This window comes from Bos indicus, chromosome 1, assembly GCF_029378745.1.
Source record: "Bos indicus isolate NIAB-ARS_2022 breed Sahiwal x Tharparkar chromosome 1, NIAB-ARS_B.indTharparkar_mat_pri_1.0, whole genome shotgun sequence".
NCBI lineage: Eukaryota > Metazoa > Chordata > Mammalia > Artiodactyla > Bovidae > Bos > Bos indicus.
Genome location: NC_091760.1, coordinates 43,341,086 through 43,353,726, shown reverse-complemented (window position 1 = coordinate 43,353,726; position 12,641 = coordinate 43,341,086). Strand labels below are relative to the sequence as shown.

The 12,641-nt window shown below is 37.9% G+C and overlaps 1 protein-coding gene across 1 annotated transcript; it reads right to left on the bottom strand.

The window, feature by feature from the left end:
- Positions 1-11,331: 11,331 nt before the first annotated feature.
- On the bottom strand, positions 11,332-12,279 carry LOC109563977 (olfactory receptor 5H2-like). Its single transcript, XM_019967489.2, has one exon. The coding sequence runs from the start codon at positions 12,259-12,261 to the stop codon at positions 11,332-11,334; it is 930 nt and encodes a 309-aa protein (XP_019823048.2). The 5' UTR covers positions 12,262-12,279.
- Positions 12,280-12,641: the final 362 nt, after the last annotated feature.

Sequence of the window (12,641 nt, the reverse complement as noted above, 5' to 3'; positions counted from 1 at the left end):
TGCACCAATACTGAATTTGTAATATGGATAAAAGAAAGGGACAGGAAGAAAAGAGAATTCTGGTTGCCAAGGCAGCCAAGGCAGCCATATCAAGACCCTGGGAAATGCTTCCTGAATCTGCACCAACATTGTCTGTGTGAGCTGTGGCAGAGCTCCTATTGAGCAAGTGTAGGGATTTGATTCTGGCTGTTGTCTCACTGTGTTGCTTTCTTCTATTCCTGCCCATTTTCAGCTGATTCTTCCAATCTCCCTGGACTTTCTACGTAATAGTCAACTTTCATTTAACTAACTAACTTTCTGTTGCAAACAAGTGCCCTGTGTATGTGTGCTAAGTCACTTCAGTCTTGTATGACTCTTTGCTATGGACTGTAGCCCACCAGGCTCCCCTGTCCATGGGATTCTCCAGGCAAGAATCCTGGAGTGGGTTGCCATACCCTCTTCCAGGGGATCTTCCCTACCCAGGGATTGAACCCACATCTCTTATGTTTTCTGCATTGGCAGGTGGGTTCTTTACCACTAGTGCCCCTGGGAAGCACAATAAGTGCCCTGGCTCTAACCAAGAGAGATAGGGGAGCGACCAGACTAATATAATTATGTAAAGTTTAAAAATAAAATAAAATTTAAAAGTAAAAAAAAAAGAAAAAAAAAGAAAAAAAATGTTCTAAATAGAGTGATCAGAGAAGCAGAAGAGGAGCTGGAGAATTGAATTATGTGGACATAAAAAGAGAAAAGACCCTCAAAGACATAATGACGTGCTGCAGCAATTGGAAAAATGAATGCTCTGGTGAACAAGGAGTGAATAAAGAAAAATGAAATGAGAGGTTTTTAGTGTTTTTATGGAGAGTGGTTTCCATTTTGTAATAGTGTCAAGGACAGAGGATAGTAAGAAACAAACGGGAAACATGGTAGACAGAATAAGGGGAGTGTTTTTGAGTAAGAAAAAAAAAGGAAAACAATTGGAATTTATCTACTGCCCATAGGCAAATGTGTTTTTTTTCTTCCCCTGTAGAGCATTTAAGTAAAAATTTTCGAGAGGGGAGAGGAAAGCATCAAGAAGAGAAAACAAACAGGAGGAGTGGAAAGGAGAAATTTGGGTAGATGAAAAAAGAAAAAAGGAGAGTGAGGAATAGATAAAATATAGCAAGAGATGTGGAAAGATAAGTGTAGGAACGACAAGCCAGTAAAGACATAAACACTGAAAAGGAAATAAGGGGAACGTTTGCAGGTAAATATTTGTCTTAACTGGTTTTCATTAAGTATTGTCAACACTGGGAATCTTTTCTTACTCTTTTCTTTAAAATTCCAAGTTTATCTTCCTAGGGAATTTGTGTGACAGAGAATTTTAATTTAAATTTTACCCTAGAAACTTTGGCTGTCTATAAACATACTAGCATTGCTAGATAGTTCTTTCAATATTTAGAAGTTGATTTATACTTATTATTACAGTAATTAGAACTTCTCTAAAAACCTGCTGGGTTTTACTTGAGAGCAATTTCTTCCATTAGCAAAAAATTGATTCAAAGGCTGGAGCCCAATTCAGGTCATATAAATAACCAGTGCCAGTAATTACAGTTGTTAGGTATTTTTTTATTTGAAAGAGGCTCTTTTCCATGTAGTCCCAAATCACTAATAATTGAAGATTCTCAAACAATATGTGTGTGGGTCTTTTTTAAATCATAAAACTGGCAAGACCAGAAGAGAGATATTTTCTATATATTTCTTGAATATATGCTTATCAATATAATATATACATATATAATACATATAATATATACATATATTCAGTGAAATTATTGTCACAAGTAAGTGAAAGAATAGAGGAGATAATATAAGTAACTTACCTTAAAAGTTTATTAAGAGATTGTAATTAATTAAAAATAATGGATCTTTAATCAGAATAAACTGAAAAATATTTTACGTAGGACACATATAACCTGATGTTTAAATCCAGTTTAATTGTTTAACATTTTAGTTCACCAAAACTTATAAAGTCATTTAAATTGTGTTAGAAAGATAATAAGTTATTGTTAAAGGGAATAATTCAATCTTATAGATATTTTGCTCACAGATTTACTCACAGAAAAACATATACAGATAATGTATCCATTGTTTTACATTTTCCACTGTCAGGTTTTTTTTGCATCCTGGAAATCAATCTAAAATTATTATAAATTATACAGTATTTTGACTACTTTATAAAATGAATAATCAATCTTATAGAATTCAGTTTTCTCTTACCCATATTTTGTAAGAAATTGTGGAGATCCTTTCAAAGAGTTAGGATTTTTAAGTAGAAAATAATAAAAACAGCACTGGAATGACAGTAACACGTGTAAGCAAGTCCTTGCATACCCATTCATTTTGGAGGCTTTGTTTCCTAAGTTCCGGAAAACGTTGTTTAAATAAATTCACTTTGAATATAATAGTCAGCAAGTTGTATAACTGTTTTTTTTTTTTTTTTTTTTTTGCTAGAACAGGAAGAAGTGAAGAACTAAAATTCCCAGATAACATACAAGGATTCCCTTTAGGACAAAACTAAGCTTCTCCTCTGGGTATATAGATTTGAACATGTAGAAGTACAGGTTTTTCCACAGGGCATTAGCCTTAAAATTGTAAATATCAAGTCATTGTTGGCAGTTCTCATTTTAACTATTGAAATTGCACTATTTTCCACCACAGATGACACTTCTGACATATTTATGTAAACTTCAATTTTTCTGTAAATTTTGATGCTCTGAGTGCCTTCATCAGTATGTTTTTCCTGAGCTAATCATCTTGAATTTACTTGGACAAAAGTTCCAGATTCCTTTTAGGAATTGACCCCAATAAAATTGTCCCCTTATCAAAATTCCAGACCTACAAGTAACTTTGTACCTTAAGCTGAAAATTGATCAAAAATCTTACTAGGCAACATTTTGTGGGAAAGAAAACCCAGGGACCACAGTGGGAGGTGGCCTAGATCATTGCTTCTCCAACTTTAATCCTTGTGAATCTCCTGGAAATTTTTCTAAAATGTAGATTCTATTTTAGTAGGTGAAGAATAAGGCCTGAGGGTCTTCATTTCTATCAAGGTGATGCCTCTGGACATTTGCCATCCTTAGGATTTTCCATAATTGATAGGCCTAGCTTATCAGTGAGCTAGATTATTAAAGAAAGGAAGAATAACAAATGGAGCTGGCATGCAAAGAGAGAAGCAAAGAGGAGCTAGAAGGCAAAGGGAGGCCAGCACTGGTGGTATCACAGAGGATCTGGAGACAAGGTCAGGGACTTTGCTATTTATGCGGACTAAAAGGAAAATTGCTGATGGATTTTGAACAAGATGATTACATGTTCTGATTTGACTTTAGTTATTAACAGAGAAGTTGCTATTGAACGTTAATTTAAAAAATGATATTATATGTGATAAAATAGTATGATATGAACACATTTCATGTTTTGATATCTGAAAAGTCAAAAAATGTTTAATTTACACCTGAAACTAGATTGATAGCTAAGGGAAAATCTGCTGCCGCTGCTAAGTCGCTTCAGTCCTGTCTGACTCTGTGCGACCGCGTAGAGGGCAGCCCACCAGGTTCCCGTCCCTGGGATTCTCCAGACAATAACACTGGAGTGGGTTGCCATTTCCTTCTCCAATGTATGAAAGTGAAAAGTGAAAGTGAAGTCGCTCAGTCATGTCTGATTCTTTGCGACCCCATGGACTGCAGCCTACCAGGCTCCTCCACCCATGGGATTTGCCAGGCAAGGGTACTGGAGTGGGTTGCCATTGCCTTCTCCGATCCTATGTCCTAGTGAAAGCTAAATAAGAGGTGAAAAACCAAGACAGATTGGAGATAAATCACTATGAAAACTCAACAGAAGGATGAAGTAAACAATATAATGTGTATCATTAGCTTCAATATAACCTATATTATCCCCTTCAATTTTGTGTAATTATCTTTTAACTCATTTTGTTGCCTGTATATAAGTACAAAGGTTTGCATTGCAACTTTCAGTGTGAGTAGTCTTTTTCAATTTTAGCCTTTTTAATGGTGGGTCATGGTATCACACTGTGGTCTTCATTTGCATTTTCCCAATGACAAATTATATTGAGCACGTTTTTGTGTTCTTATTTGACATATGTATATCTAGCTTCCACTCCAGTACTGTTGCCCGGAAAATCCCATGGATGGAGGAGCCTGGTAGGCTGCAGTCCATGGGGTCGCACAGAGTCGGACCCGACTGAAGTGACTTGGCAGCATGTCTAGCTTACTAAAGTGTCTGTTTAAACCTTTTGTCCATTTTTAATGGAGTTATATATTTTCTTATTTTGGGGTTTTGAGAAATTTTCATATATCCTGGATATAAGTCTTTTATCACACATATGGTCTACAAATATTTCCTTAAGGATCTTGATTTCTCTTCTTCCCACAAGATATTATACTGGTCCGTTATGCTGATTGGACCTAGTGAGCAAGAAATAGCAACTACTTTATACTTACTGGTGGACAGTTGCATACTAGTAGATGAGAAATAAATTCAACAAATTCCAAGGCCCATTTAACTTCGTGAAATTCCTTGGAGATCAGTTGGGTGGGTCATGTAGAGGTACACCTTCACAGGTGATGGATAAATTGTTGCATCTGGCCCATCCTGCAACCAAAACAAACACAGAACGCTTAGTGGGCCACTGTGGATTTTGGAGGCAGCATCATCCTCACTGGTTGCAAGGAACCAGAAAAACTTCTGCTTTTGACTGTAGTTCAGAACAGGAGAAGTATTTGTAAAAGGACTAGGCTGCTGTTCAACCTGTTGTGCTACTTGGGTCATATGATCCAGCAGAAGAAAAAATGCTGCTTGGAGTGGTAGTGCAGATAGGGATGCTGTTTGGAATCTTCGGCAGGCCTCTATAGGGATAAAAAACAGTGTAGACCTTAGGTTTGAGGCAAAGCCTCTATCCCATTTTGAATTGTGGCCTAATGGAGTGTGGCATGAGTGTTGTCAATAGTCAGTAGAGAAAGAGATTGCCTGGACCTGGTTTACAGATGGTTCTACAAAATATGCACACACTTTCTGAGAGTGGACAACTCTCAGATTACCATTGCCGCTCTCGGTGACATCTCTGGAGGAGAGCAGTGGTGGAAAACCCTCCCAATGGACAGAACTTTGAGCAGTTCACCTGGTTGTTCACTTTCCTAGAAAGAGAAATGGCCTGATCGGTGATGATATAATAGCCCAAGGGTTTTAGAGAATGGTTTGGCTGATGGGCAGGGATTTTGAAGCAGTATTACTGGAAGATTGATGCCAAGGAAATATGGAAGAAATATGTGGATAGATCCCAATAAACACATTAAGATATTTGTGTCCCATGTGACTGCTCAGTAAAGGATGATTTCAGCAATGGAGGACTTTAATCATTAAGTGGATATGATGACCCATTCTCAGATACCAGTCAAGCTCTTTCTATAGCTACCCCATCATCACAAAATAGGTTTTTGAAAAAAGGTGTCATAGTGTCAGGAATGGAAATTATGTATAGTCTCAGCAACATGGACTTCTGCTCACTATGGCCAGCTAGTCAAGGTCATTTTGAGTGCCTTTTCTGCCAGCACAGAGACCAACACAGAGTCCCTGATACTGCATCATTTAGGTGATCAGCCAGCCACCTGCTGGCATGTTGATTGCATTGGACAATTTTCCATCATGGAAAAGTGTTTTGTTATTATTAGAATAAATGCTTGCTCTAGATAAAGATTCTTCCTTGCTGGCAGTCAGATCAGATCAGATCAGATCAGTCGCTCAGTTGTGTCCGACTCTTTGCGACCCCATGAATCGCAGCAAACCAGGCCTCCTGTCCATCACCAACTCCTGGAGTTCACTGAGACTCACGTCCATCGAGTCAGTGATGCCATCCAGCCATCTCATCCTCTGTCGTCCCCTTCTCCTCCTGCCCCCAATCCCTCCCAGCATCAGAGACTTTTCCAATGAGTCAGTGCTTCTGCCAAAACAACCATCTGTGGACTTACAAGATTCCTTATCCACTCTGATGGCAATTCATATTGCATGCATTTATCTGATCAAGGAATTCACTTCATAGCAAATGAAATGTGATAATGCCACCAATATTACGGCTTACCTTACCTTGAATCACTAATGAGATGCTGGCTAGTTAGTTCACAATTCACACTAAGAATTACTGTTGTAGATTTGATGGTGTTTGTTTTTACCTGACTCCTTAAGTGTTGATTCTTTTAACACAGACTAGTACAATCTCCAGAGAAGGCAATGGCACCCCACTCCAGTACTCTTGCCTGGAAAATCCCATGGATGGAGGAGCCTGGAAGGCTGCAGTCCATGGGGTCGCTGAGGGTCAGACAGGACTGAGCGACTTCACTTTCACGCATTGGAGAAGGAAATGGCAACCCACTCCAGTGTTCTTGCCCTGAGAATCCCAGGGACGGGGAGCCTGGTGGGCTGCCATCTATGGGGTCGCACAGAGTCGGACACGACTGAAGTGACTTAGCAGTAGCAGTACAATCTCACGGAGAAGGCAATGGCACCCCACTCCAGTACTCTTGCCTGGAAAATCCCCTGGACAGAGGAGCCTGGTGGGCTGCAGTCCATGGGGTCGATAAGAATCAGACACGACTGAGTGACTTCACTTTCACTTTCATGAATTGGAAATGGCAACCCACTCCAGTATTCTTGCCTGGAGAATCCCAGGGATGGAGGAGCCTGGTGGGCTGCCGTCTATGGGATCGAACAGAGTTGGACACTACTGAAGTGACTTAGCAGCAGCAGTACAATCTCAACAATTTCTCAACAGTACAAAGTATTGTAAATTGATGAGAAAAAAAAGTTTATCATGTATATAAATAGAGAGGAACTATGGATTCTTTTTTCTCTCTAGGTTAAACAAATTAATACACCTTCATAATAAAGGGTATTTCAACGGTGTTTTAGCATTTCCAACAGATAGTTTAATCCAATATCAACAGCTAAATAACCTTAGCATTGTGACATTATACATTGTATCTAAATACCATTAAAGAGTACACATGTAATTTCATAGGAACTTTTTGAAGAATTCTTCAGATTATCTTCTAAAATGCAGGCTTTGTGCAAGTTCATAATTCACATCTTTTCCAACATGCTACTGAAATGACATATATGATATGCAAAAATTTTTTGTATATTTGATATGGAAAAAAATTATAACAGAAGTGAGAATGGGAACACATCAGTGAAGAGATGTGTTGAATTTCTGCAAGGCATAACATAGAATTTTTCTGAAAGACACATCAGAACAGAAGAATCCATAGATTACATATGTTCAAGAGAAAGTTACACAGGAAGCCCGAGTTGCTGAGAGACCCCCCAGTGCCTACTTCATACCCACCCAATATAAAAGGACTTGACAGGTAACAAAGCATGCTTATATACTCACAGCTTGATGTCAGTGCTTTCATTCAAACAAAAGACCAATTAGGCAAGCAAACCTTTATCATGATAAAACAAATACATATCATTTGCTTTATTAGTCATATAGTCTTGGACTCATAACTATATGTGTATTAACAAGCAGAAATTTAACTAAATTAAAAGAAAAATCAGAACAATGGGAATATTATACAGCAAAAAAATGAATGCAATATGGACACATGCAAATGTATATATTCCCTAGTGAAAAATAATGAAAGCATATTTTTCACCCTTTCTGGGGTTTGGGGTATCCCTTAAGAAACAAAAAGAAGGCATATGATCTGATCTAATCTTGTGACCTGCACCTCCAAAAACATGTAATAATGCTTTTTGTTGTAAATATTTATTTGGTTTATATTTTTAATCCAAATGTCTAAGTAAGGAACTTCACCCTGATACTTTGTCATGCTCTATCTCTGGAGCTGATCCTCCTGCTAAGAAGAACAAGATTAATTCACTTTAGGTGTATCATTCTTGTGATCATCTTGAAAGAAACATATGAAGGTGCATTGACATAGAGTGGCCATCACAGGCCTAGTCTGTCAGCTCATTGCAAGATTGAAAATAAGTAATGCACTGTATACTAAAAAAGCTTGTAAGCCAAAAATAAGAATTACATAATGTCATCTGTGGCCTAAAAGAATAAATAAATGTTTCAAATGAAGGAGTATTTTTATTCTCTTTGAGGTAATCGGAAATGCATCATGGAAGCTCTAATATTTAAGACAGATCTTGAAGAAAGGACGATTACAATTGCAAATAAAGACAGGTATTCCCGGAGGGAGCATTCTCACTGGAGAGCCCTGTAGTAACAAAACTGTGTACCTGTGAGGAAGGTTTGTCCAAAGGCTTCCAGTAATTCATTTGCATATAACATGGTGTCCATTAGGAGAATTGTGGAAGAAGAGATGCTATATATATGTGTGTGTGTGTGTGTGTATATATATATATATATATATATATATATATATATATAATCTGTACATATTTGTAAATAAACAAACATATCCATGTGCATAAAGAGAGTTCTAGAGAGGTATACCATATACATGGGCTTCTTTGGTGGCTCATATGGTAAAGAATATGCCTACAATGCAGGAGACCTGGGTTTGATCCGTGGGTCAGGAAGATTCCCTGGAGAAGAGAATGGCTACCCACTTCAGTATTCTTGCCTGGAGAATTTATAATCTGGTAATGATGAAAATCCATTAAAAGTTATTGAGAGGAATATTTACTCAGAGCTCTATTTATAAAAAAGCATCTGAGAGCAAAATTTGGGAAGAGACTCAACAGGATGTAGGATAAGTAATAAGATTACTGTAAATGATAGATGTCAATAGTTTTGGGGTGAGGGCCTCAGTGGTTTCAGTAGAATGTGTATAGAATAAGTGGTGAGATTGGAAGGTCAGAGTTGGACTGAAGACAAATCATTTGTTATTTTTAGAGTATGAGTGTGATGAAAACTAACATATGGGGACTTTTGGGGGACCAAACATGCAAACTCTTGCTCTTTTTCATGTTTGTCACCACTGAATACAATGATATTTTATCAGGCACATTATTTGAACTCTGGCAGTCTTGATGAAAGTGAAAGAGGAGACTGAAAAATCTCCTAAAATTCAACATTCAAAAAACTAAGACCATGGCATGTGGCCCCATGACTCATGGCAAATACATGGGGAAAAAATGGAAACAGTGGCAGATTTTATTTTCTTGGGTTCCAAAATCACTGTGGATGGTGACTACAGCTATGAAATTAAAAGATGCTTGCTCTTTGGAAGGAAAGCTATGACGAACCTAGACAGTGTATTAAAAAATAAAAGGCAGAGGCGTCACTTTGCCAACAAAGGATCTGTATAATCAAAGCTATGGTTTTCCCAGTAGTCATGTATGTAAGAGTTGGAGCATAAAGAAGGCCTAACAATGAATAATTGATGCTTTTGAACTTTGGTGCTGGAGAAGACTCTTGAAAGTCCCTTGGACACCAAGGGGATCAAACCAGTCAATCCTAAAGGAAATCAACACTGAATATTCATTGGAATGACTAATGCTGAAGGTGGAGCTCCAGCACTTTGGCCACTGATGCAAAGGGCCAACTCAATGAAAAAGACCCTGATGCTGGGAAAGACTGAGAGCAGGAAAAGGTGGTGACAAAGGATGAGACGGTTGGATGGCCTCACTGACTCAGTGGACATGAGTTTGAGCAAACTCCAGGAGATAGTGAAGGACAGGGAAGACTGGTATGCTGCATTCCATGGGGCACAAAGAGTCGGACATGACTGAGTGACTGAACAACAACAATATGCAGTTTGGGGCTTCCCAAAATGGTAAAGAATCTGCCTGCCAATGCAGGAGATGTGGGTTAGATCCAAGAGTCTGGAAGATTCCCTGGAGAAGGAAATGGCAAACCATTCCAGTAATTCTTGCCTGGGAAATACCTTGGACAGAGGGGCCTGGGGGGCTGTGGTCCATGGGATCACAAAGAGTTGGACTTAGCAGCTAAACAAAAACAAAACTATGCATTTTAAGCAGCTTGTTCTCAACAATACATTCTAATAATCTATACATAGTTCTTTTTTTCTGATCAGTTTCATTATTTTAAAATTGTAGGAAAGTTGAGACTATTTCCTTCTTATCCCTCCACTTCCCTTTTCCTCTCTTTGCCCATCCCAGGTAAATCTACAATTTCATCCCATAGCTTTGTGATTCAGTAAAGCTTCTGAGATTACCCTATTACATACAAATACAACTGGACATGACCTTTATTCAAGATACCATAAACACTGAGAGGCATCTTCCCTCTACTAGTTATTCATAGAGAGAATTTGGTGAAGAATATTCTTATACAGTTTTGCCTGACTTTCGCTGCTTTAACTCCTTTCTGAAACTTTTAAATTTCCTTACCATTTCTGTTAGTTTTTCTGTCAATATGACAGTTGAAACCCTACAAAAAGTGGAATTCATCATGTCCCAAATAGAGTGGAATGAAAGCCATTTTGATGCTAGCAGAATTCCTGATATTTGCCTCTCTTCATTCAAATACAAACCTGCCTCCACTGTGAAGTTAAATGTGATATAAATCTCAGGCTGCACAGCTCTATTGTTATCAAAAACATCATATTCAAATTTTTTTCAGAGTTGAATACACCACTATGGTATTTAATGTGTTTGTGAAGCTACATTGAGAACACATGTGTAAAATATTTTGTTTTCCTCTTAAATTATTCTAGTATGGCTTAAGTACTTGATGAAATTTTTTTCTATGTGTTCCAGTAATATATAAACATTTTAAGATGCTTATTAATACTCCCAGTTTAAATCATTAAAGCTCTAGGGCAATGATTAGTGTGAAATCTATGAGCATTAGTCAATATAGAGTAACATCTAATCTACACAAATTTTTGACTTTTAATAAAGGAGTAAGTATATTAATGTATGGATGTGAGAGTTGGACTGTGAAGAAAGCTGAGTGCCAAAGAATTGATGCTTTTGAGCTGAGGTGTTGGAGAAGACTCTTGAGAGTCCCTTGGACTGCAAGGAGATCCAACCAGTCCATTCTGAAGGAGATCAGCCCTGGGATTTCTTTGGAAAGACTGATGCTAAAGCTGAAACTCCAATACTTTGGCCACCTCATGCGAAGAGTTGACTCGTTGGAAAAGACTCTGATGCTGGGAGGGATTGGGGGCAGGAGGAAAAAAGGACGACAGAGGATGAGATGGCTGGATGGCATCACCGACTTGATGGAGATGAGTTTGGGTGAACTCCAGGAGTTGGTGATGGACAGGGAGGACTGGCGTGCTGCAATTCATGGGGTCGCAAAGAGTCAGACATGACTGAGTGACTGAACTGAATTGAAGTATATTAATATGAGATCTAAGCATTTCTCTTTAACATTTTTGACAGTGAATCTATGACTTTCTTATTTCTCAAACTGTAGATGATTGGATTTAACAGAGGGATTATGACCATATAAAACAGAGAGTCCATCATATCTTGATCATCTGCTTGTGTAGATCCAGGGCGAACATACATAAAGAGAAGAGGCCCATAGTATAAAGAGACAGAGAGGAGATGGGCTCCACAGGTAGAGAAGGCCTTCCTTATGCCTTGTACAGACTTCTTTTTTAAGACTGTATGAAGAATAAGTGTATAAGAGAAAAGAACAGTAAGAATAGTGAACACCTGTATTGACCCAGAGAAAATAAATACCATCAGAAAATTAATGGAAGGATCAGTACAGGAAATCTTAAATAATGGTACAATGTCACAGTAAAAGTGATGTATTATGTTAGAATTACAGAAGGTCAATCTCAATAAAAAAGCATTATGAAGTATGGCATGGAAAAGGCCACCTAAAAATGATGAAATTAATAGCCGGATGCATAATCTTTTGGTCATAATAACTGGGTAAAGTAATGGTTTGCATATGGCCACATAGCGATCATATGCCATTGTTGCCAGCAGAAAACATTCTGTGGTTACACTGACTGCAAAGGAAAAAAATTGTATCTTGCATTCAGTGAGAGACATCATTTTGCTCTTTGCAAAGAAATTGACCAGCAACTGGGGCGTCACTGTGGATGATATCCAGGCATCCACAAAAGCCAGGTTCCCAAGGAATAAGTACATGGGAATGTGAAGGTGAGGATCACTGCAGATGAGAGCAATCAGACCAAGATTTCCCACGATGGTGATAAGATATATCATCAAAAACAGCAGGAACAGGGGAATTTGCCATTCTGGTTGATATATGAATCCTGTGAGAATAAATTCTCTCAGCAATGTTGCATTTTCCTTTTCCATGTCCTCGCTGAGTGTTACCTGAAATGAAATGGAGAAAATGATTTTTTTTTAAAGTCACAAGGAATTTAAAACATGAAGATATGTGGAAGAGAGTTGAAATAAACCATGTATATCAGAATGCCCTCTTAGGTTTGTTATTATCTGTGAAATGAATGAGGTCTCTTTGGTTGGAATAAAAATAAATACAATTCAAAAAATGTGAAGCAGTGAACACATTCAGAAAAATGAAAAATTCTAAATAGATGTTTGAGCATAGAGTTGAGTGTAATAGGGAAATTCTGTCTGAAACATGGCTATAGGTTCAGGGAAAAGAAGCTTGATGGACCTGGATAATAAATTGAATGTCATGTGAAGAATCTTGAACATTATTCATCAGGTAA